Genomic DNA, 25,924 nt, shown 5'->3' with positions numbered 1-25,924 from the left:
AGGGCTCGTAAGTCAGAGAATCCTGACAACAGTTCCTCTTGAACTCGACTAGTTCTCGCTTATGCTCTCTCTTTTCTGACATGCCAAACCCAAGCTGCCTGAACCTGTTATTGGAAAAGCAAGTAGCGATACACGAGTTGGGTAATTCAGAGGACCGTTGCCAGATGTAGGGGAGCAATGTCATTGCAGTAATTGTTGATTTGTAAGTAGAGTTTTATATTAGTTAAAATGAAAGTCATTGTATCAACTGTACCCAACCACAAGTTTGATGCTGATGTTAGGGAAACTCCAGTCATGGTGGCATCCTTAAAACTTTAGTTTATTTGAAAATCTTGAGTATAAATGGCTAACTCCACTATGAGCCATGTTGATCTACACACGTGCACACGCACATACACACACGCGCGCAGACACACACTCTCACTTGGTAGCTAACTGGTAATTATGTTGTGTGTGTGGTGCTGTAACTCTTGCATTACTGATAACAAGTGCAAAAGAGTCCCATAAAAATGTTCTTGTAATAATTCTTTTGTATATAATTCAGTTTTGCACAGACATGTAAAGCAAACTTGAGTGCACAGTTATGACTTTCTCTCTTGCTTTGGTAAAGTTGCCATGGGGCTCAATCATGTATTTTAATGACTTGCTATTTTGAGTATTCAATATTTTTCATATGTGTTTTTAATAATGAAGTGTAGAGGGAGAATTTGGAGGATGGGGAGGGGGAGGGGGAGTTTGGGGCCTGGGGAGGGGGAGGGGGAGTTTGGGGCCTGGGGAGGGGGGTTTGGGGGATGAGTTGTGATTTTAAAAACAAAAAAAGGAGCTAAAAAGGGGAATTAGAAGGGCGAAGAGAGGGCATGAGATGGCTTTGGCTGGTAGGATTAAGGAAAATCCAAAGGCATTTTATTCCTATGTTAGAGGCAAGAGAGTAGTTAGAGGGAAAACTGGTCCTCTTAGGGACAAGAGTGGAGAGTTGTGTATTGAGTCGGAGGGAATGGGGGAGCTCCTGAATGAATACTTTGCGTCGGTATTCACAAAGGAGAGGGGTTCGGAATCGTGCGGTCTCTTGGAGGGAGCGGAGGTTCAGTTGCAGGATATAGTTATTACGAGAGAGGAAGTGCTAGGGCTTTTAGGTAGCGTAAGGACGGATAAAGCTCCGGGGCCTGATGGTATTTATCCCAGGCTGCTTAGGGAGGCGAAAGATGAAATTGCTGGGCCTCTGGCGCACATCTTTGTCTCTTCTTTGGACACAGGTGAGGTCCCAGAAGACTGGAGGGTAGCAAATGTGGTCCCGTTGTTCAAAAAAGGTAGTAGGGATAACCCTGGGAATTATAGACCGGTGAGTTTGACGTCGGTGGTAGGGAAGTTAATGGAAAAAATACTTAGGGGTAGGATGTATGAGCGTTTGGAGCGTTGCGATCTGATTAGGGATACGCAACATGGCTTTGTTAGAGGGAGGTCTTGCCTTACGAATCTGGTGGAATTCTTTGAGGAGGTGACAAAAACGGTTGACGATGGGAGAGCCGTTGATGTCATCTATATGGATTTCAGTAAGGCGTTTGACAAAGTCCCTCACGGTAGGCTGGTAGAAAAGGTTAAGGCGCATGGGATACGAGGCCAGGTAGCTAGGTGGATTGAGAACTGGCTGGGAAATAGGAGACAGAGGGTAGTTGTGGAGGGGACCTTGTCGGGCTGGAGGCCACTGACCAGTGGTGTGCTGCAGGGCTCAGTACTGGGACCTCTCCTCTTTGTAGTCTACATAAATGACTTGGAAGAGGGCATAGGTGGTGTGATCAGCAAGTTTGCTGATGACACCAAGATGGCAGGGTTGGCGGGTACGGAACTGGATTGTCAGGTGATACAACAGGATATAGATAGGTTGGTGCAGTGGGCAGATAGGTGGCAGATGGCATTTAATCCTGACAAATGCGAGGTGATGCATTTTGGACGGAATAATGCAGAGAGGAGCTATGTGATAAAAGGTAGGCCGATTAGGAGTATAGACATACAGAGGGACCTGGGAGTGCAGGTTCACAAATCCATGAAGGTTGCGTCACAAGTGGAGAAGGTTGTTAGGAAGGCTTATGGGATGTTAGCCTTTATAGGAAGGGGCATAGAGTATAAAAGCTGCCGTCTAATGCTTCAGTTGTACAGAACATTGGTTAGACCGCATTTGGAGTACTGCATCCAGTTCTGGTCACCTTACTACCGGAAGGACGTGGAGTCTCTGGAAAGGGTGCAGAGGAGGTTTACCAGGATGTTGCCTGGCATGGGGGGACTGGGTTACGAGGAGAGGTTGAAGAAACTGGGACTATTCTCCTTGGAAAGACGGAGATTGAGAGGGGACATGATAGAAGTATATAAGATACTGAAGGGAATAGATAGAGTTAATAGTGAGAGACTGCTCCCTAGACTGGGTACGAACACGAGAGGTCATCATTTAAGGGTGACGGGGGAGAGGTATAATTTGGAGGTGAGAAGAAGGTTCTTTACGCAGAGAGTTGTGGGGGTCTGGAACGCGCTACCGAGTAGGGTGGTGGAGGCAGGAACGTTGGACTCGTTTAAGATGCAGTTAGATAGGCACATGAGTGAAACGAGAATGGAGGGATATGGTAGGGGCTATTAAATAGGGTTAAACCTCGGGACACACCGGAAGGGCAGGCTGTAAGATTAATATTTTTGTCTTTATTCCACAGGTGGAGGTCCACCTCGTGTCAAGCGAGGGGCATGCACACGGCGGGTCGTGCGTGGGCTGCTCTTGGAAGTCCAGGAGTGGCCTAGTACTTCATGTCGGTGTGTGTGCTTGATTCTGGACCGGTAGACGGGCGCCACAACAGCTCAGTGACTAGCACTGCTAGCTGTGCAGACACATGGATTTGGGCCTGTGTCTGTGGGAGTTTGCGCATTCTCCCTGTGGTTGCGTGGGTTTCCTCCGGGCGCTCCGGTTTCCTCCCACACCCCAAAGATGTGCTCTTAGGCTAATCGGTTTTTACCAAATTGACACTATTTCTTCCCTGAATCTGACTGAGTAGGGTTCCATTCGTAGACATGCAGGGTAGAATAGGTGTAGGGTGATGCGGCGGCGCGGGCTCGTTGGGCCGAAGGGCCTGTTTCCCGTGCTGGGTTGTTCTTTGTTCTTGAGTTTGTTTATTTGGTTTACCTAAAAAAAGGCCAAATAGTCCAGTCATAACTGATCCACATTTTAATTCAAACTTTTTTTATCGTAACGAAGCCTGCTCCTTCCGCCAATTACATCCTCCTTTGGGGTCTTGTTAGAGTCATAGAGTCGTAGAGGTTTGTAGCATGGACAGAGGCCCTTTGGCCCAACTTGTCCATGCAGCTTTTTTTCTTAAAACCTCTAAACTAATCCCAATTGCCCGCATTTGGCTCATATTCCTCTACAGCCATCGTACCCATGTAATTATCTAAATGCTTTTCAAAAGACAAAATTGTACCTGCCCCTACTACTACCTCTGGAAGCTTGTTCCAGACATTCACCACCCACCCTCTGTGTGAAAAAATTGCTCCTCTGGACACTTTCCCCTCTCACCTTAAACTACGCCCTCTAGTTTTAGATTCCCCTACCTTTGGGAAAAGATATCAAACATCTGGCTGTTCTATGCCCCTCAGTATTTTACAGACCTCTATAAGATCACCCCTCAGCCTCCTACACTGCAGAGAAAAAAGTCCCAGTCTATCCAGCCTCTCCTTAGAACCCAAAGCATCACGTCCCGGTAGCATCCTAGTAAACTTTCTCTGCACTCTTTCTAGTTTAATAATATCTTTTCTATAATAGGATGACCAGAATTGCACACAGAATTCCAAGTGTGGCCTTACCAACGCCTTGTACAACTTCAACAAGACATTCCAACTCCTGTATTCAGTGTTCTGACCAATGAAACCAAGCATGCCAAATGCCTTCTTCACCACACTGTCCACCTGTGACTCCACTTTCAAGGCGCTATGAACACGTACCCAAAGATGTCTTTGTTCTGTAACTCTCCCCAGTGCCCTACCATTAACTGAGTAAGTCCTGCCCTGGTTCAGTCTACCGAAATGCATCACCTCACATTTGTCTAAATTAAACTTCATCTGCCATTCGTCAGCCCACTGGCCCAATTGATCAAGATCCCGTTGCAATTGGAGATAACTTTCTTCACTGTCCACTATACCACCAATCTTAGTGTCATCTGCAAACTTACGAACCATGCCTCCTATATTCTCATCCAAATCATTAATATAAATGACAAATAACAGTGGGCCCAGCACTGATCCCTAATGCACACTGCTGGTCACGGGCCTCCAGTTTGAAAAACAACTCTCTACAACTATCCTCTAGCTTCTGTCAAGAAGCCAATTTTGTATCCATTTAGATACCTCACCCTGGATCCCATGAGATTTAATCTTATACAACAACCTACCAGTGAGAGGTGGTCCACTTTGGTAGGAATAATGGTAGGAAGGATTATTACTTACATGGCGAAAAACTGCAGCAGGCGACGGTGCAGAGGGACCTCGGGGTCCTTGTGCATGAATTGCAAAAACCCAGCTTGCAGGTGCAGCAGGTGGTCAGGAAGGCGAATGGCATGCTGGCCTTCATAGCGAGGGGGATTGAATATAAAAGTAGGGAGGTCTTGCTGCGGCTATATAGGGCATTGGTGAGGCCGCAGCTGGAGTACTGTGCAGTTTTGGGCGCCGTACTTACGCAAGGATATTTTGGCCTTGGAGGGAGTGCAGAGGAGGTTTACTAGGCTGATGCCGGAGTTGAGGGGGTTGAGCTATGAGGAGAGGCTGAATAAACTAGGCTTGTACTCGTTAGAGTTTAGAAGAATGAGGGGAGATCTCATTGAGACATATAAGATGATGAATGGGATGGATAGGATAGAGGTGGAGAGAGTCTTCCTGCTCAGAAAGGACAGTAGGACTAGGGGGCACAGCCTCAAGATAAAGGGGGGGGGGCGGTTTAGAACGGAGTTGAGGAAGAACTTCTTCACTCAAAGGGTGGTGAATCTCTGGAATTCTCTGCCCGTTGAAGTGGTGGAGGCTACCTCGCTAAATATTTTTAAGACGCGGGTTGATGGGTTTTTGATAAGAGAGGGGATTAAGGGTTATGGGGAGAGGGCGGGAATGTGGAACTGAGCCACGACAGATCAGCCATGATCTTATTGAATGGCGGGGCAGGCTCGAAGGGCCAGATGGCCTACTCCTACTCCTATTTCTTATGTTTTTATGCTCTTATGCAGTACCTTGTCAAAGGCCTTGCTAAAGTCTATGTAGACAACATCGGCTGCATTGCCCTCATATACCTTCTTGGTTACCCCTTCAAAAAGCTCAATCAAATTTATTAATCATGATTTTCCACTCACAAAGCCATGCTGATTGTCTCTAATTAGTCCTTGCATCTCTAAATGCCTGTAGATCCTGTCTTTCAAAATACCTTCCAACAATTTACCCACCACTGGCCTGTAGTTCCCAGGCTTTTCCCTGCAGCCCTTTCTAAACAAAGGGTTGCCATGTACTCCCTTGTGTTTGAGCCAGTTTCCAAGCTACTCTGAGCGCTCGAAGGTGGTTACCAAAAACACTACAGAAATCATTTTTATTTTTCCTCTGTGGTAGCATGCCTTTGATTTGGGAAGTTTGTGATTCTCTCAATTGTCTGCCATAAGATGACATGGATCTTCCAACAAGACTTTGGCTGATGCATGGGAAAATCTTTTTGGAAATCTCCAATTCCTGCCTTTACGTGTGTTTACTATGAACAGCAGGTCTATTGAAATAATAATCACTGTCTTTCCACTTGCCTGTATAAATGTTTCCATGGTCTTCCAGGAGCAGTGCATGTTGTGCTGCAGTACCCTCCACACCTTCCGTGTGGACTTTACCAGAAGAAGGTGAACTGGCACCAATCTCCTGCCCCGAAGTAGGTCCAAAGCTACACTAGTATGCATTGAAGGATGCAGACATATTGGTGGGTGCTGGGACCAGAACTCAGTAAAAATAAAGGCTTTAGTCTCATTGAAAGGTATTAATTGCAGAGTGATTGATTGTTGTTGTTGGCAGTTTCACTGACCAATGTTTTCAATATGTTTATATTTTCAGCTGGAGTAGCTAGTTATTTAATGTAACAAGGTGAAATTGTTGGCTGCTACTGATACAAACACTCCAGTAGTGCCAAAACTGGTGCAGATACACATGTCCCCATATTGAAATGATTCCCACCTGAGAATTTGGAGCAGAGTCAGGATCACAGCTACTACCTGAGAGACCTGTTCTGTCACACCTCAGGCTGCCAAAAAAATCCAAAAATCTTTGATCTTTTAATTTTTATAAAAAAATTAAACAGAAGGGCTGGTTAAGACCAACTGGTCCACAGAGTATGGCCCACCTTAGCCTGGAACATCCGTTACACAAAATAATTAGCCACTCTGTACCTCTCTTCATCTAACTTCCTGGGGAAGGCACAAAGCCAATCTAAGAAGAAGCCGGGAGTTGGGGGGGGGGGTGGTTAAACCCACATATGTGCATGCATCATGCTTGCACTAAAGTAATTTTTAAAACTTGCTTTGTTAACTAGCTTTTTGCAGTGGGTCTCTATGCCTTCGACATGGTCAGTGTTGCAAATATTCTGAGAAGATCTTTGCATCCCAGTTGTTATGTAAAATCTGATGACGTGTTGCAAAGCTATATCCCTACATGAATCCTTAGTTTAGAGCTTTAAAATATTTTTATTGCAGATCAGCCTTGGAATAGTGTGATATTTCTATTGAAACAAACAGTTTCAGTAGTTATTTGTGCTTGTGTTGTACAGCAATGAAGAATCGACACATAGAAACCCATACAAGTGGATTTTGTCCAGAGGGACACAGAAAGAAGACCAGAAAACCAAACTAAAATGGGACAAGTCACCACAACAAGATGAAGAAATAAAACAAGTAACAAAGGAATTTTGTGACTGGGTTGCTTCTCTGGTATGTAGAGCAAATGTATATGAATAAGATAATTGATGTGTTGCAATGGAGTTGAAATTTGATATAGCTTTGGGGCTAAAGCAATCAAGGAATGTAGGAGGAAGGGGGATCAGGATGTTGAATTTGATGATCAACCATGATCAAGATGAAAGGTGGAGCAGGCTTGAAGGGCTGGATTGATTACTGCTGCTTCTAGTTTCTATGTTTCCAACTGATCTCTTGAATCAGCCAACTATTTTATAAATCTAATTTTGTGAAGTGCTGATCCTGCGATAGGTTCCTGCTATTGACAATATCCCCTTTCTTGTGTGATCCCTGCATATACTTAGAAGACACAATACATTCAAAGGATAATTACAATACAAACAGTCGTTAAAAAAAAACTACAATCATAAAAGACAATTGGAAACAAACATCAACTTTCACAGCATGTGTCATGAGTTTTTCATTTGAAAAAAATAATTATTCAACATTGCATTCTTCATATCAAAATCTGGGAATACAGCAAGTCACAAAAAAGAAATTATTAGCAAAGATCATAATAATTCATCACTAGTAAGCACATTTTTGCATATGAAGAATTAGGGCTTCAAAATTGTAACAATACTCTTCAACATATATAGGTTTGCAGTCTATTTTAATGACATATCTCTGGAGATATTCCTTATGATTTAATTTGATTTATTATTGTTCCATGTATTGGTATACAATGAAAAGTATTGTTTCTTGCATGCTATATAGATAAAGCATAGTGTTCATAGAGAAGGAAAGGAGAGAGTGCAGAATTGAGTGTTACAGTCATAGCTAGGGTGAAGAGAAAGATCAACATAGTGTGAGGTAAGCCCATTCAAAAGTCTGACAGTAGCAGAGATGAAGCTGTTCTTGAGTTGGTTGGTACATGACCTCAGACTTTTGCATCTTTTTCCCAACGGAAGAAGGTGGAAGAGAATATGTCCAGGATGGACGAGGTTCTTAATTATGCTGGTTGCTTTTCCGAGGCAGCGGGATGTGTAGTCAGAGTCAATGGATGGGAGGCTGGTTTAAGTGATGGAATGGACTTCATTCATGACCCTTTGTAGTTTCTTACGGTCTTGGGCAGATCAAGAGCCATACTAAGCTGTGATACAACCAGAAAAGATGTTTTCTATGGTGCACTTTCGAACATTATTCCCCTTTCATGACAAAATACCTTGCATTCCTTGAGGGCATTTAGGAAAATGTCCATAGGCCTGTTGCCTATAAATTGAGAATCAACATTGCACATAGCTACCTGGGGCGAATCATAAATCCTGTTCAGATTTGTGTATACGTGGCAGTGAATATAACCTCATTATCCAATATAACTAATCACAAAACAACTGATCTCTCTGAAATCAGTGGAAAACAGTACACTAAGTGTCCTAATGATTCAGGCTGGGAACTACTCATTGAAATGTATTCACAGATAAATTGAATCAGTAGCAGAATAAGTACAGTAATAGAATACTTGGGGACTGAATTTCCTCTGGCCTTTTCCCATTCTAGCCCTGTAACATTGGTGGAAACACAGTTATATATGTTGGATGAACAGGATTCTGACAAATGACCACAGTGGTAATTATGCCAGTGGAGCAGGAGAAACATCAAGGAAATTCATCCTCTTGATTGCTTATTAGTACTCCAAAATATTCCAAAGTAATTAAAGACCTGAAATTCCTACACTGCAACACTAGCTACATTTCCAAAGTAAATCATTGGCTGAAAAGCACCTTGGGACAGTCTGAGGTAATAAAAGCCGCTTTATAAATACAAATTACTTCTTTCTCATCTGGGGGCCCTGCTAGCCTGGTTTAGTCCAAACTCGAATAATGTTTTTGATGGTGATCATCCAACCTGCCTCATGCTGTAAAACTCAAACTTTAAATTTTAGAATAAATTTTCTTTGTTTTATGTTAGCTGCTATTATCAACCAAATTTCTCAATGTTTTATTAAAGGCAATGCAAAAGAGAATTAATAGAATTCAGTGTGTGGTGGATAAGGCATTGGAGCAACATGGATTGCAGGTTCAATTTTCCACATTGTGCTGAGCTATTGATCACAACCATACTGCTGTAGAGACATGACAGGTTCACCCCTATTATGGCAGCTCAACTAGCATCTCTGGAAGATTTCTTAAATACCCACACTTTAAATGGGATAGCCTTGTGGAATCTATCTAGCAGTCCCTTCTCTGCTCAACTAACTCAGCAAAGGGAAAAATTTGATTCTAGTGCTATTGGTTTGTGGGACACTTTACAATGAAGATTCTTCCACATTCCCAAAAGAGAATTATTTTTGGCTCTACTTACTTTGCCATTAGTTTACACATCAAACTATGTGCATGATAATTACACTGTTTATTTCATAAATTGCTTGTACTGTAAAGGGTGGAGAGAACAACAATATAGAAGAATCTACGATCATGCGCCTCTTTGCCATTAATTATGAAACCAGTTCTGCCCTTGCTATACCCCTCAAAGTATTGAAGCTGGCGAATATTCCTGGAGAGTTAAGGATGATAATTGGAGCCCCTCCACTGAAAACTTCAGTTAAGAGCCGCAAAACCACTGCCTTGGTAAGCAGACATTTACAATTTACCAACAATCTGTTTCTTGAAAAACATTGAGAACATCTTTCACTATTTCATGTTTAGAGGGGAACAAAATATAAGCAAAATAATTTGGGAGAAAAATTCTGCATGTTTCTCCTGATATCCTGCTGTTTGCCTGGGGGTTCCACTGATATATGACTTAAGTTATGGCAGTTGATTGGGAGAATCCTACAAAAATTCCAGGTGTTTGTTTAATTGCCCTAGATCTGTGTGGAGATAAATCTTTTTTTAAAATTTTAATCAAAATTTCTGTTAGCTGTGCTGGAATCAGGACACACACACAGATACAGGCACAACAAGAAAACAGACAGAGACAGAAAGAGTAATTCAGAGAATCAGTAGAGTTGCCCAATCTGAGAAAACACAATGCCAGATTCCGCACTCTCTGCTGAAAGAATGCTTCTCTCTTTTAAGTCTGATGATTGTGAAGCGTATCAACATCTCTGCATTTGGTGTGCATCTCATGTTAAGTAGAACTGAACTCTTTATAATTAAGCCACCATATCCTGAAATTCATGCAGTGATTCGATCAGTATTTATAGAGAAAGGTTAATGCTTGGCTGGAGGCTTTCCCAAGAATTTTTTGCTCTTCTGAGATGACATCTGATTAAATAAATAATGGTCCATAACATCCTCGTTTACCAGCATCGCATTTGGGAGATACCCCAGTGATGCACTGGGGAATCCCGATAGCATGTTGCCAGGTGCGGGAATGTCCCATTGGGCTAACTTCCCTTGGACAATTGCACTGCATTGGGATCAATCTGACAAAGTAATTTAAATCACTAACTTCAGATAGTTTTGCCCATTTTAACCTCATAGTTACACTGAAAGAATTAGAAGAGGAAAGAAAAAACACTTCTGACTTCAGAATAACGATCTTTAAAAAGCCTGGGTTGACTCTGCACGAGACACCAGGCATACTGATGACCACCCACCCCACCCCCCTTCCAGGGGATTGCCCACATCACATTCCTCCTGAAGTACTGACTGTCCCCCACCTATGTCTGCTCTCCCCACAATGTCTGAATTACCACTCACCTTTAAACCGTACCTACTTCCTTGAAATTGTCCTCTTTAACGCCTCCTTTACACATCTGGTGTCAGAAAAAGGGCATGTGTCTTTCTCCTCTGTGTTCCCATTACTCTGCACCAATGCAGCCAAGGGTGAGCTTCAGTCCTCCTGTCTCACTCAGCGTGAGGGAGGAAGGTTGGGTGAGGCCGGAGCTTTGGAATTTCAGTGAGGATAAGTCCCTCCAAAGTGGCAGTCTGCCAGTATTTGCCGCTCTGAGGAAATTACAGCCAATAGATAATATCACTGCCAGTAAAATGTAAGGGTTCCAAATGGAACCTTTAACATGGGTCGCAAGCAGACATTCCTTCTGGCAGACTTATTCTCCAAACAAATAGAAATAGGACATATGTTGAAAGTAAAATAGAAAAGATTGTGAAAGCTTACAAAAATGGCAGCAAAAAAGAGCAGTTGGTTCATCTACTTTGCCCTGTATAGTTGTGGTTCACAAAACAGACACTCTTGGGAGTCATGAAAAAACAAATAAAATCCCAGGCAAATTAGAACAAAATAGGTGAATAATTTTTCTCTGAGCTTTGTAGGTGTTCAAAACTAGTCCACATTCACCAAACTGATCACAGTTATGAGGCTTATCTAAGATCCTTTATCAGGACAAAGGGAATGTTTTGTTTTGTATTAGGCAGGATCTTGTGGCCTCACTCTCCGTCCATGAGATCACCAAAAGAGCTCAAGGTCCAGCGAAACTCGGAGGTCACAGATCTTGCCGGTGAGACGGTGATATCTGATTTTCGCCGACAACAAGATCAGGTTCACATCCATAATACTACCATAATGTAAAAAAAATCAGCAGTTATGCAGAAACGTAATTGGTGGAATCTAACGAGAATTTGTGTGTCAGTTCTGGTGAGAAAACTGGTGTGGAACTCTCCAGTTCCAGTGGCCAGTTTTCTCTCCAGATCTTGTCCCATTAACTGCCAAAAAAAAATACCAGGCTTGGTTTGCACTGTTAATCTGGCGGGGTGGGAACACTTAGAGTCAGTTCCTAATCTCCCACCTCTGATTCCACCAATTATGTTTCTGCATAACTGCTGATTTTGTTTTTACATTAAGGTAATATTGGAAGAGTAATTTGCGTTTATATTGTATCAATAGATTGCAGGTCTTCACATAAACTCACAGAGAAAAAGTTTATTTAGCTTTTATTTTTCAGCAGGAATCCACTGAGGCATATGGGTGTAAATATATATATGGAGCATGGTATTTGGATCCAAAGACATGGAAGAAAAGAAGAGCTGATGAACCTTTGATGGATCCCAGTTCTAAGGCTCAGGAAAGCAAATCGTATTTTCCTATAGCAGTTGGAGCGATGGTAATATACTTCCTTATTTTGGCAAATTAATAACTGGATCATCTGATTTTCAGTGTCTTATCAAACTATTTTAATTAGATGGATTTTTCTGTTCAATAAAAAAAGGACCATCTGATAGGAGCCAAAAATTTCTGATATAAATAACTGGCCTGTATCCATCTTGGTGACATTGGTTTTGTCATCTTTCTCTTTCTCCAATTTAAATAGCATGGTCATCCTATTGAAACTAACTTCCTAATACAATGTGCACTATTTAAAGGAATACTCTAGGCAGAGTCTTGGTTGAGGGAAAAGAAATAAAAGAAAAGTTCTGATAATGTAGCATCATAAATTCTGCTGGTCACCATGATTTTATGCAACCTAATTGCTTTTCATTGCCTGGTTTTCTTATCATAAAACATAAGAACCTAAGAACATTGGAACTAGGATCAGGAGTAGGCAATTCAGTCCCTTGAGCCTGCTCTGCCATTCAATATGATCGCGGCTGATCCCATCTCGGCTTAGCTCCACCTTCCTGCCCACTCCCCCAATCCTTCACTCCTCTACTAATTTAAAATCTAAAATCTCCTCAAATTTGTTTTGTGTTCCAACACTCACCACATTCTTGGGTGGAGTATTCCACAGATTCATGACCCTTTGAGTGAAATAATTCTTTGTTATTTCTGTTTTAAATCTGCCACACCTTAGCCTAAAACTATGGCCTCTAGAATGTCCAACTAGTGGGAAAATCCACTCTACGTCTACTTTGTCAATCCCCTTTTAACATCTTATATACTTCAGTTAGGTCTCTCATTCTTCTAAACGACAGCAAATAACAGCCTAAACTGCTCACTCTCTCTGCATAAGGCAAGTCCTTCATTCTTGGAATCAATTTAGTCAACTTTGTCTGAATCATCTCTAATGCATTTATTTCCTTCCTCAAGTAAGGGGACAAAATTATGCAATAATCCAGATGCAGTCTCATCAATGCCCAACACAGTTGCAACAGCGCTTCTCTATTTTTATACTCTTCTATTAGCAATGAATGCCAAAAATACATTTACTTTCCTTATTTTGGGTGTGTGGGCGGCACAGTTTTTAACAGTGCAGCCTCACAGTGCTAGGAAAAGAGTTTGATTCCTGGATTGGGTCACTGTCTGTGTGGAGTTTACACGTTCTCCCTGTGTCTGCGTGAGTTTTCTCCGGGCACTCCGATTTTCTCCCACAGTTTGAAAGACATGCTGGTTAGGTGCATTGGCCATGCTAAATTCTTTTTCAATATAACCAAACACGTGTCAGAGTATGGCGACAAGGGGATTTTCACGGTAACTTCAATGCATTGTTAATGTAAGCTGACTCGTGACTAATAAATAAACTTTATTACATGTTGCACCTGCATACTAAATTTCTGTGATTTCGCACATGAGGGCACCCAGATCCCTCTGAAGCGAAGCATTTTGAAGTTTTACTCCACTTAAATAATAAGTGAATGGTGGCACAGTGGTTGGCACTGCTGCCTCACAATACCAGGGACCTGGGTTTGATTCCAGGCTTGGTTCACTGTCCGTGCGGAGTCTTCACGTTCTTCCCGGGCTTGTGTGAGTTCCCTCCAGGTGCTCCAGTTTCCTCCCACAGTGCAAAGGACTTGCTGGTTAGGTGCATTGGCCACGCTAAAATTCTCCCTCAGTGTGCCCAGACAGGCACCGGTGTATGGTGACTCAGGAATTTTCAGTAACTTCATTGCAGTGTTAACGTAAGCCCACTTGTGACATGAATAAGTAAACTAAAATTTTTATTCCTTTGATCCAAAATGGATAACCTCACTTTTTTCACCCTTTTTTTGGCCTATTCACCTTGCATACCCATATCCATTGGTAAAAGGTTTACTTCCTCATTGCAACTTGCTTTCCCACCTATTTTAATAAGATTTGTAAATTTGGCTATGGTACATTCTGTCGCTGCATCCAAGTCATTAATATAGATTGTAAATAGTTGGAGCCCAAAGACTGAACCTTGGTGACACAGCGCTAGTTGCAGTTTGCCGACCTGAAAAAGACCCATTTATCCCCACACTCTGCTCTCAATTTGTTAGCCAATCCTCTACTCCAGCTAATATATTACCCTAAACCCCATGTGATCTAACCTAGTGTATTAACCTTTTGTACAGCACCACATCAAATGCCTTCTGGCAGGCAATCCAGATACACTCCATCTACAGGAACTATTTTCTGGTAACGCTCTTCTGGGTTTAACTCCATAACATTGTGAATGAACACATGGACAAAGTATATTTAGTTATTTTGATAATAGTAAGCTTTCAAATTTGTGAGTTAGCTTGATTATGCAAAAAATAATTATTTATTGATAATTTTTTTTACTTTCAGTTTTCTCCTCTTCCATCTAGAAGTTGATGACTCATGTAGGTGACAGTATAATGGATACAGAGCAACCACTGGTACCCCACCCAAGGCACCATCTTTCATGTGTGGCTTAGATGGGGAGTTGACTGTGGCGAATATTTTATTGACATTTTTCTATAGGGGTGGACGTAGGCTGATCAGGCATGGGAACCACACACATGACAGTGACTACTGTCATGCAGTTGGGAGCTAATTAAATTTAAAGTGGGGCTTGCATTTATTTAGTGCCATATCATGCAGTCAAAAACCTTCAAACATAAAAGTTTTGTTTGCAGATACTTTGGAAAACTGAGTTTCTGTTAATGTTTCTGGATTTGAAGAACAATAGTAAGAAGTCTCACAACACCAGGTTAAAGTCCAACAGGTTTATTTGATAGGAAACACCACTTTCCTGTTGGACTTTAACCTGGTGTTGTGAGACTTCTTACTGTGTTTACCCCAGTCCAACGCCAGCATCTCCACGTTTTGAAGAACAAGCCAGCTCTTTGAGTGGAACAAGTGATAGTGGCTTAATAACTTTATTGGTGAATCACTGAAATCCTGTAAAGATTTCCACAAGTTCCAGTTTTGAAACATGTACGAATACAAAGGGAGTTTCAGTACCATAATGTAAAACAGGTATTAGCAAATTGGCAGCTACATCACGTCTTCTCCAATTTTCATTTCTATTGCAGGACGGATGTAAAATAGATACACTATTGTCCATTTAACCCAAGTGCACAGAGTAAAATTTATCCTCTATTGGCTTGATGGGAAGCAAGATAGGAAATTATAGGTTTAGCCACTGGATGGAGCAGTGCACAATGATGGAAATCTTCCACTCAGCAAAAAGTGGAAATGTTAGTCAAGTTGAAGGTCTGGATTTTCATCACTGAGGTGGGCAACAAGTGTTGAGAAAACTAGAATAATAGAAAGTTTACAGCACAAAAGGAGGCCACTCAGCCCACCATGTTTTGTTAAGAAGATCAATTAACCCTTGATTATTTATTTAACCATGATGGGTGTGCTGCCAATTTCTGCACCTGCCATAATTACTCCCCACAATTCCCCCCCCACCAATTTCCTTATTTATACACCACATCTTCTGAAATATGCCCGACGGGGGCACATAAAATCAAGCCCCACTTCAACTACATACATCACCCTCATCAGTCCTCCTTCTTACTTCCTCAAAAACTGCAAGCAAGTTAGTCAGACATGACCTTTCCACCTCAGGTGAAAGTATCTACAAAAATGAGATCTTCATTGCTGAAGAGGCAAATGCTAGCTGCAGTTAGACCAGCAAATGTGAAAATAGGTTGGAGGCAGCCGAAGGGGTTGTTGCCAGGTGCTGAGGTGGGCTGTTTAAAGGGCCTACCTTGGTGCTATGAGTATTGTCCCAGTTATAATGAAAGAAATAAGGCCCACCAACCATCAGTTCTCACACACTCATCCATGCCCCCATGCCAAGCAATGCCTCTGTACTCCTCCCATGGTCCCTAACGCCCCCCCATGCCACGATTTAACTCCATATCCACCCCATGTTCTCTCATGCTCCCATACCAGGCTATGCCCCCAACTCAATCCCATGGCCCCTCATGTTCCTGTGCCAAGCTATGCCTCCCAATCATCCTCATGGCCCTTCACCTCTCCCATGCCAGACTCTGTCCCCCACCCACCTCCCATAGCCTCTCATGCCAAGCTATGGCACTATGGGTCATGGGCCTGGTAGTAGAGGGGGTATGAGAGGCCACGGAAGGTGGTGGGGGGAACTGCCTAACATGAGGGGATATAGGGAATAGGTGGCTGCATAGCCTGACATAGGGGACATGAGGAGGACATTTTTTGAACTTAGATTTGAAAAGGTTCCCTCATGCAGATTATGGCTCATGACACCTCTGAGGGTCTGTGAACCATGACATTATAAAACTGGCCTGACTCCATGAAAACTGCAGAGGACTAGAACCTGCCTTTCCTTGCAATGGAGCCAGCCAGTTAAGGAGTGTAGGGCAAGGCCTTGTAACTTGAGCCAGCCTGCACCCTTAAAAAAGCACTCCTGAAAATCAGAAAACCAGGAATGGAGTTAGGAATCCTGGAATGGGGATCCGCTCGCCATTTTTAAAAGTCGACAAAGTCATCCAGACTCGGTGAAAATCCAAGCCAAAATGTCTGCAGTGCACCTGTTGTTGGTGATCATAATGACAATGGTGGATCTGTAGCTTTCCCAATTGAAAGAGGAATTCATTAGGCAGAAATCGTCAATGACAGGAAACTACATAGGGATCAAATGTACTGTAGTTATATTCCAAAATTAATGTGGACTCCACTCAGACTCAGGAATTCACACTGTCTTATATTAATGTTAAAATGGTCTTTCATGAACTAAGGCTAATTACCTACCTACCTAAGAAAGTAAGAAGAGAGCAGTTGCTGGAGCATGTTTTCCCGAACCATCTGATATTAATATTCCTCCAAAGTACTGAATAGTCGGAGATCTTTACCAAATTGGGCAATAGTTATACTTGAGGGTAGATTTATTTTGGAAACTAAGTGCAGCAACCTAATTGTTAAATTCACTTATTCAAGGTATTTTTATTAGCATAGAAGACTTTTGATACTGTTTGAACATCCAACCCATTGCCAAAATCTGTTTATACATAAAAACTATTCAAAAAATGCATAAACGATTATTATAAATGTACAATAATGAACAATACTTTATTAGTAATTGCAATAGAAGAGGGGATTGAAAGAGAAACACTAACCTTCAACACATTACAGATAAAGAGCTGTTTTAAATCAATGTTTTAAAAAAAATCAACAGCTGATGGTTTGATTTGTATGGTGTGCAAGTAATATTTTGTAAATAGAATATGAGAGATTTTTCAAATAAATATTTGTTCCTGTGTCAAACGAGCTGTTAGTCTTGGATGTTTCTTGGTTAGTGTTAGTTGTGGCTCAGCTGGTAGCACTTTTGATTCTGCATCAGACTGGTTTGGGTTCAAGTGCCAGCCTAGGGCATGAGCAGAAAAATCAAAGCTGTCACTCCTGTGTAGTCCACAGGCAGTGCTGCATTGCCGGATGAGCTTTCGGATGTAACATTAAAACGAAGCCTTGTCTGCCCTCTCAGATTGATGTAAACAATCTCAAGGCGTTATTTTGAAGAAGAGCAGAGGAATTATTCTTGGTGTCCTGCGCAATATTAATTCCTCAGCCAACCTCACAAAATAATTATTATCTGGTCATTATCATATTGCTGCTTTCCAAAGCTTGTAGGTGCTGGCTGCTGCAATTCCTACATTTCAACAGTGACTGCATTTAAAAAATACCTAATTGGCTGTAAAGCTCTATGGAAAGTTTAGTGTTCATGAAAGATGCTATAGAATTGTAGGTCGTTATTGACCCTTTCAGTAGTAAATAACTCTGTGCTTCCCAAAATCATTTCTGCAGTGACCCCATTTTCTGCCTTGGTGCGATCCTAGAGTGAAAATTGGAGGCAGTGGGGGAAGGTTGGTCAGTGCAATGGGAGATCAAACAGCATGGGTACATGCACAGAAGAAACAGATAAGACACGTAGTATTTTGCAGGCTGTGTTGGTATCAGCAGTCAGGTCTCAGAGTTCAATAGATTAGACTGTGCCCACATGCAGAAAAACACTACCTTTAAAGGGGGCCTCACATCATATCCCAGGACTGTCAAATCTGAGTCTCTACTCCACAGCCACCATAGCTGCCTCAGAGCTTGCGACCCCAATTGTTTGTCCAGTAACCGCACTAGGGGTTATGACCTACAGTTTGGGAACCGCTGAATTAACCAGTTGTCTCTCTCGCATGGAGTGGTATGGTGGCACAGTGGTTAGCACCAGGCACCTGGGTTCAATTCCTGGCTTGGGTCACTGTCTGTGTGGGGTTTGCACGTTCTCCCCATGTCTGCTTGGGTTTCCTCCAGGTGCTCTGGTTTTCTCCCACAGTCTGAAAGACATGCTGGTTAGGTGCATTGACCCGAACAGGCTGTGGTGACTAGCGGAATTTCACAGCAACTTCATTGCAGTGTTAATGTAAACCTTACTTGTGACTAATAAATAAATAATCTTTATTTTAGGTGTCTATGGTCTTTCATGAAATATGACTAATTACTTACCTACCTACCTAAGATTGTAAGATTGGTAAAGAATGAAGCATCTTTTCCTCTACAACCTTGATATTAGCATTCCTCCATAATATTGAATAGTCAGACATCTTCACCAAGTTTGGCAACAGTTATACTTGAAGGTAGACATGAGGACCGGTGGCAGAGAGGAGCAAATGGGAAGACAGGAGTGTTGTGATCAGTCATCTAATTTATCTCCTTTGCAACTTCCTTTGAAGGATAAAGAAGTAAGAAGGATGCGTACAACAATATCTTTCATGAAATTCACAAGGGATAGAGGACACAGGACGCCAGAGGTAAGAAGAGACTAACAAAGTACAAATGCACAGCAGCTTGCATAGGTGGAGCAAAGTTATAAACTCAGAAATGTGAAATCAGACTAATGTAATATATGCTGAATGCAAAATCACAGTTCTGTATACTGCAGTATTACATGAATATGAGGCCTTTGATCTCCAAGGCCCTTTCCAAGAATTCTGCAGATTTCCTAGAGACTTAGGGAAACTTCCCTGAATGTTCAGATTTTCATTCTGGGTGGTGGGGTGACCGCTACTAACAATGTCAACCCATGACCTTCTTACGCATCCCAATGGTCCCTTATAATTATATGCCAGTATGCCAACCAATGGCCCATCACCCTTTTCCCTTACCCTTCATGACAGCCAACTGACTCAGTATCCACTATGGACAGACTTCTGGAGCCATGCTGAGATGAAATAAGGTTAAGTTTGAAGTCTCAAGTAGAGACTTGACTACATTTTAAAAAACACTCTGATAAAAACCCATTCAATATATTTAAATTCCTTCAGGTAATTAATTCCGTATAAACCAAACTTTGTATTTACAGCCCCACATCAGAGACAGCTAATAATTTTATAATAAGCTGTCGCTGTCAATTAAACTGAATTCATTGCCCCCCCCTATTGTTATAATGTTGTTAAATATTGATGTTCGTGTTGTTTGAAAACATTGTATCTCTGATAGACTCCCTCTTAAATTAGAGAACTCACTTTCATGTTATTTTGCACTCTTGAACTGTGCACATTGCAAGGGGCTATGGGAACATATGGCAGTTTCAGCTTTGCTGAATTATATTTTTAATGCAGGTGAGCAACATCAATGCTGGGGAATATACCTGTTTTCCAATTTTGGCATCTATTATTCAGTGTGTACGGCAGGGCTTTGTATAGCACAGGCAGAATAAATTCCAACAGATAGTAGCACAAACTATAAAAGAAAAGCATCTACCACATCACTGCATTGTAGTGTTGGTCAAAAATATTGCCAAATTAGTGACATTAATTGACACTAAATTATGTAGAATATTTGTTTGGTACTGGGTAGACATTGCAGCTCTGTTAACTAAAATAGCTTATGGAAAGATTTTTATTTCCTTAGTTTGTGTAGAATCTAACTCAAGACCTAGAGGTGAACAGATGACAAACTGCACGACTTGGCCAGCTCCGCTTCTTGTTAGTGTCATAGTGTCTTATTGCCGCACAAGAGGTTGTTACAGAAGGTTAGGGGGCATGGAGTTGGGGGTAGGATGTTAGCGTGGATAGGGGATTGGCTGTCAAATAGGAGGCAGAGAGTGGGGGTCAATGGGTGCTATTCGGATTGGCGGTTGGTGACTAGTGGAGTGCCCCAGGGATAGGTGCTGGGGCCTCAGCTATTTACCATTTATATAGATGATCTGGAGGAGGGAACCGAGTGTATGGTGTCGAAATTTGCTGATGACACCAAGATCGGTGGAACGGCAAATTGTGCGGAGGGTGTGGAAAGTCTGCAGAGGGATCTGGATAGGCTGGGCGAATGGGCCAGGAACTGGCAAATGGAATTTAATGTTGGCAAGTGTGAAGTTGTCCACTTTGGTAGGAATAATGGTAGGAAGGACTACTACTTACATGGCGAAAAACTGCAGCATGCTACGGTGCAGAGGGACCTCGGGGTCCTTGTGCATGAATCGCAAAAACCCAGCCTACAGGTGCAGCAGGTGGTCAGGAAGGTGAATGGGATGCTGGCCTTCATAGCGAGGGGGATTGAATATAAAAGTAGGGAGGTCTTGCTGCAACTGTACAGGGCACTGGTGAGGCCGCAGCTGGAGTACTGTGTGCAGTTTTGGTCGCCGCACTTACGCAAGGATATTTTGGCCTTGGAGGGAGTGCAGGGGAGGTTCACTAGGCTGATACCGGAGTTGAGGGGGTTGAGCTATGAGGAGAGGCTGAATAAACTAGGCTTGTACTTGTTAGAGTTTAGAAGAATGAGGGGAGATCTCATTGAGACGTATAAGATGATGAATGGGATGGATAGGATAGAGGTGGAGAGGCTCTTCCTGCTCAGAAAGGACAGTAGGACTAGAGGGCACAGCCTCAAGATAAGGGGGGGGCAGTTTAGAACGGAGTTGAGGAGGAACTTCTTCACTCAAAGGGTGGTGAATCTCTGGAATTCTCTGCCCGTTGAAGTGGTGGAGGCTGCCTCGCTAAATATATTTAAGACGCGGGTTGATAGGTTTTTGATAGGCAAGGGGATTAAGGGTTATGGGGAGAAGGCGGGAAAGTGGAACTGAGCCACTTCAGATCAGCCATGATCTTATTGAATGGCAGGGCAGGCTCGAAGGGCTAGATGGCCTACTCCTGCTCCTATTTCTTATGTTCTTATGGTGGACCAGTTTTCTTTGCTTTTAAGTGCTTCTGACAAATCCTCCCAAAGCTCTCTTTAAGACCAATTCCAGTTGGTCCTTCTGTATCTATGTACCACCCACAGTCTCTAATTGGACAATGAATATAATAGTTCTTGTATATTACAGATCAAATTACCAAAATGAAATCAGTAAACTTAGACAAAGTTCACTGTCCAGGAGCATCCTGGAATGCAAAGAGAATCTTCTGCTATATGCCTCTCTTCCACGAGCTCACCTGGGCAAACTTCCTGTAATGTTCAATCTAGCCCTAGCCCCCGAACAAACATTTCCTCCAGCTTTGAGGCTGCAGCAGCCAGCAGCTGGATCATCAGAGGCTCAATCACCCCGGAGGTTTCTTTTGTTCATTCAAGGGATGTGGCCTTCACTGGCTAGGCCAGCATTTGTTGCCTATCCCTAATTGCCCTTGAGAGATGATGAGCTGCTTTCTTGAACTACTGCAGTTGATGAGGTGTATATACACCCACAGTGCTGTTAGGAAGGGAATTCCAGGATTTTTACCCAGCAACAGTGAAGGAATGGTGATATATTTCCATATCAGGATGTTGAGTAACTTGGAGAGGAATCTGTAGGTGGTGGTATTCCCATGTATCTAGTGCCCTTGTCTTTCCAGATGGTAGCGGTCATGGATTTGGAAGGTGCTGCTTAAGGATCCTCGAGTGCATTTTGTAGATCATACATACTGTTGCTACTGTGCATCGGTGGTGCAGAAAGTGAATGTTTGTGATAGGCACTGCTAATCAAGTGGGCTGTTTTTGTCCTGAACGGTGTTGAGCTTCCTGACTGTTGGAGCTAGTGGAGAGGCAAGTGGAGAGTATTCCATTACACTCTTGACTTGTGTCTTGTAGATTGTGGACAAACTTTAGGGAGTCAGTGCGATACTTGCCACATAATCCCCAACCTCAGATCTGCTCTTGGGGCCACAGTATTATATGGTTAGTCCAGCTGAGTTTCTGGTCAATGATACCCCCCCAGAATGTTGATATTTGGGATTCAGTTTTGGTAATGCCATTGAATATCAAGTGGCAATGGCTAGATTCTCTCTTCAGGAGCAGTCATTGCCTGGTGCTTGTGTGACACAAAGGTTACTTGCCGCATATCAGCCCAAACCTGGATATTGTCCAGGTCTTGGTGCCTTGGTCATGGACTGCTACAATATCTGAGGAATCATGAATAATGTTGAACATTGTGCAATCATTGGCAAACGTCCCCACTTCTGACCTTATGATGGAAGGAAGGTTATTAATGAAGCAGCTAAAGATGGTTGGGCCACCCTGAGGAACTTCTGCAGAGATGTCCTGGATCTTGGGGGGAGGGTGAGTCTGGCCATGGGGGAAGAAGACGTTGAGGGCTGGCTGGGAGGAGGGGTTGAAGATGCCTAGGGAGGTCAGACTGGGATGGGGGAGGAAGTGAAGATACTGGGGGGGAAAGTGGTGTAGAGCCTGGCAGGGACTGAATTAGGAGGGGTGAAAGTCTCTGGGAGCAGGAAAGAATAGCTGGAAAGTCTCGGGGGGCAAGAAAGAATAGGAAAGACACATGATACTGTGGGGCAAGGTGCTTTGGGAGATAAAGATCTGAGGGAGAGAGAGATTGGAGTGGGTGTCATGGGGCAAAGACTTGGGCTAGGACTTTGGAGAGCTTAGGATGGTTGAGGGGAAGAAGGAATATTGAGGGAGAGAGATGGCACTGTGGGGAAAAGTGTCATAAAAGAAGGAGGAGCAAGGGAGGCAGTAAGGAATGGTGATGGAATAAGAGGTGACAAAGGAGCAAAACACAAGACAAGACTGAAGGTAAAGAAGAGGAGTAAGGGAGGGAGTCCAAACTGCTGGAGCTGTACCTGAGCTGCTGGAGGGGCAGGTGAATGCTGTGATGCCTTGAACAGTATGGATCTCTCATCTCCCCCTCCTTCCCAGCTCCTGTCTTGCCTTAGGCTGGGGCCAAAGAGGGGCTCCTCTTCCACTTCCTCTGGCCTTGGTCTCTTCCTAAAGGCACCTGCAAGTGAGATAGGAGAGTGACAGCATCATCTGCCTCCAGATGGAGGCACATTTGACCCTGAGGCTTCCATTCAATGGAAGAATCCTTGCTAGGTGGATGGCAAAGTTCCCCATTGCCGAAGGCTCAGTTCCATTCGATTCCTGAAAGCTCCGGGGCCCTTTCCTCAAACTCTGTGAGAACCCTCAGTTGTTGTTGACCCCCTTTTGACCTTCTCTTGCTGTGCTCAATTTTGTTGGAGCTTATCTTGCTCAGAGAAGAGAATGCTTGAGAAGATTTGAATATTATATTGGCTGGAGCATTGCATTTTTGAACATTCCCCTTTGTCCCTCTCGTAAGGCATCCCACTTTTGTATGGCAAGTCATCACTGGTGTGAATTGGGCTAGAGTTTTGGACCAGCTCCCTCCAGAGTCCAGAGCACATTCAAATGCATGAGGAAGGCTCATCCATGATATGAGGCTGTTCATTTCCTCTGCGCCTACACTGGGGGCAAAGTATGGATGCAGTGAGATGGGGCTGTGAGGCAGGACATATTGTTGCCGCTGGTCCTTGGACATTGATATTTCGGAGTCTTTGTGGATTATGCAACCATTATTGAGACTTATCCTGGCAGGATGAATAAGGTTATTCATCTAATTGTCTCCATCCCCTGGGCACTGACAGCATCACCTACCTGCTCCCAACCTGGGTTTGTAATTCTGCTGGGCCTCCTGCCTCTCACATCATCCAGTTAGAGTTCATTCCTCCTGACTGTAACATGATTGAGGAGGGCATGCAGGGTGGTATCACTAAACTAAGATGCTAGACTCTCACATTCTCTTTCTAACATCTCCACAAAGGTTGGTGCCGACAGTAGGGATTCTGGATACTGAATAAATATGGTGATTGGATAGGACAGCAGATGTGCGCAGTGTGATTTGTCCCACCGCGGAATATGGTGTAAAACACTCATTGCAAAATTAATTAGGTCAAGGTTGAAAGACATGGCAGAGTTTCCGCTGGCCCTGCATCAGGAAACACCATCTCCCCCACAGAACGTAGTCCCAAATAGGAGAATTCTGCCCTTTAAATGGCATTTATGAATGGGGTTTAGTTTTTGTTATGAAGTATATAGGAGTGAGTGCTGTATTAGGTTATTAGGAGTTTTGGATTACATCTCCACATGGCGCATGTTGAATAGTGGGTGACTGTCTCTGGAGGTGCCCTGGAAGATATGAAGGGACACAAACAGTGCTTGGGGAGGGTGAGGGCTAGAGGGTATAACAATTTCTAACACAACTTGGATGATGTCCCAGAAAATTGAGACAAACCTAACCAGCGGACCCTAGCATTTTTCTGTCCCTGTGGCCACCTGTGCTCACCTTTCAGGTTCAGTGGGCATATGCACAACACTTAATACTATAAACATTTTATGTGTGTATTACATAAGCCAATAAGCACCTTTAAATAGGATTGCTTTTGCAAGTGCCATTTTTATACATGTGACCAATGAATCAGCTAACAAATGTATCAAGCATTCAGCTATTCTTTCTTCAAGGATATAAACGAAAACACTTTGCTCAATAGTCCTGTTACCTTGGTCCACATTGTCCTTTGAACCTCCAACAAAACTGTAAGCATTTCGGAAATGATAGAAGTGACATTTTGCCTATAGTTGCAAACCCATTAAGCATTTGCAAAAGTATGTTTTAGGAGTGATACAACCGCAAAATAGGTTAAGTGATGGTCTCTTCCAATAGGTGACATTTGGAATAGTTAGTACCATTGTCATGAGAACATTTGGTATCATTAATATCTGAATGCAGTCTGCCAAGGGAAGGACACTTACAAGTGATAATCTTGAAGGCCACATGAAATTAGGAAGATATACAGATTTGAAAAATAGGTATTTTGTGTAAGTGATGTGGTTTAACTGTTTTAGTTTGTACTTCTAAGTATTCATCATGATTAACATATTATGGTTTTAAATATTTCAGTTTCTGAAGAAAATTTTTTCCGAAGATAAAGGAAAGGATAATCAGAAGAACAAAGTGGAACAGCTAAAACCTGCCCCTTCAGTGAACGTGATTGCGTTTTTTAATTAGCAAGTAATACCAATTATATCATTTTATCACTGCTTATATGTGACTATGACTCCCTATTTAGTTTATACTTAAGCAACATTTTGCACAATTATATATATTCATGTGAAAATACTTGCGTTCCTTCAAAAACAATGTATCAATACATGTAATGTGTGAACACTACACGTAATCCAATAAATGGACAAGTTCTCTGATGTGTTACCTGAACAGTTCTTGCTGATTTTCTGATTACATATAGTGTGTAATTCAAGGAACACTTCCATCTCTTAAAAGGACAAAGCAATCACATTTTATTTCTAAACTAAAAAAGGGTGAAGCCTTTATTTATTGCTAGAACTTTCACAAAACAAAATGTGTCCTAGATGTCAGTCATTACTGCCAATCTTTTGACTTGCTCACTAAATTAACCACACAGCATAGAAGATTACAATTCAGAACTATTTTGCTCAATTGTAAACGCAAGAGTAAAATTTTGGGAGTTCATCAATTTTCGTTATCCATCCGGGGGTCTCTTTCCATTGTGACAGACCCTGCACACTTACTTATCATCAGATTTGTACAGTCTAACTGACCAATTAATTGAAAGTGAGCATTCAAGTTAACTGGAACAGATTTTTCTTCA

General features: G+C 42.5%; 1 protein-coding gene across 2 annotated transcripts in view; it reads left to right on the top strand.

Annotated features, from left to right (window-relative positions):
- The window catches only part of fam47e (family with sequence similarity 47 member E), a 32,765-nt gene extending 7,278 nt beyond the window's left edge, over nt 1-25,487 (top strand). The window contains exons 4-8 of one of the 2 annotated variants that reach the window (XM_080190750.1): nt 6,809-6,968; nt 9,476-9,562; nt 11,845-12,000; nt 18,746-18,823; nt 25,195-25,487. In XM_080190750.1, coding sequence (XP_080046876.1) covers nt 6,809-6,968; nt 9,476-9,562; nt 11,845-12,000; nt 18,746-18,823; nt 25,195-25,302 — 589 coding nt within the window. In that variant the 3' untranslated portion in view covers nt 25,303-25,487. Of the gene's footprint in view, nt 1-6,808; nt 6,969-9,373; nt 9,563-11,844; nt 12,001-18,745; nt 18,824-25,194 lie in introns of both variants that reach the window. The other variant, XM_080190740.1, reaches the window with a different exon arrangement.
- Nucleotides 25,488-25,924: the final 437 nt, after the last annotated feature.

This window comes from Carcharhinus amblyrhynchos, chromosome 1, assembly GCF_965287045.1.
Source record: "Carcharhinus amblyrhynchos chromosome 1, sCarAmb.v2.hapA, whole genome shotgun sequence".
In the NCBI taxonomy this organism is placed as follows: domain Eukaryota; kingdom Metazoa; phylum Chordata; class Chondrichthyes; order Carcharhiniformes; family Carcharhinidae; genus Carcharhinus; species Carcharhinus amblyrhynchos.
This window is presented reverse-complemented; position numbering and strand designations above follow the sequence as displayed.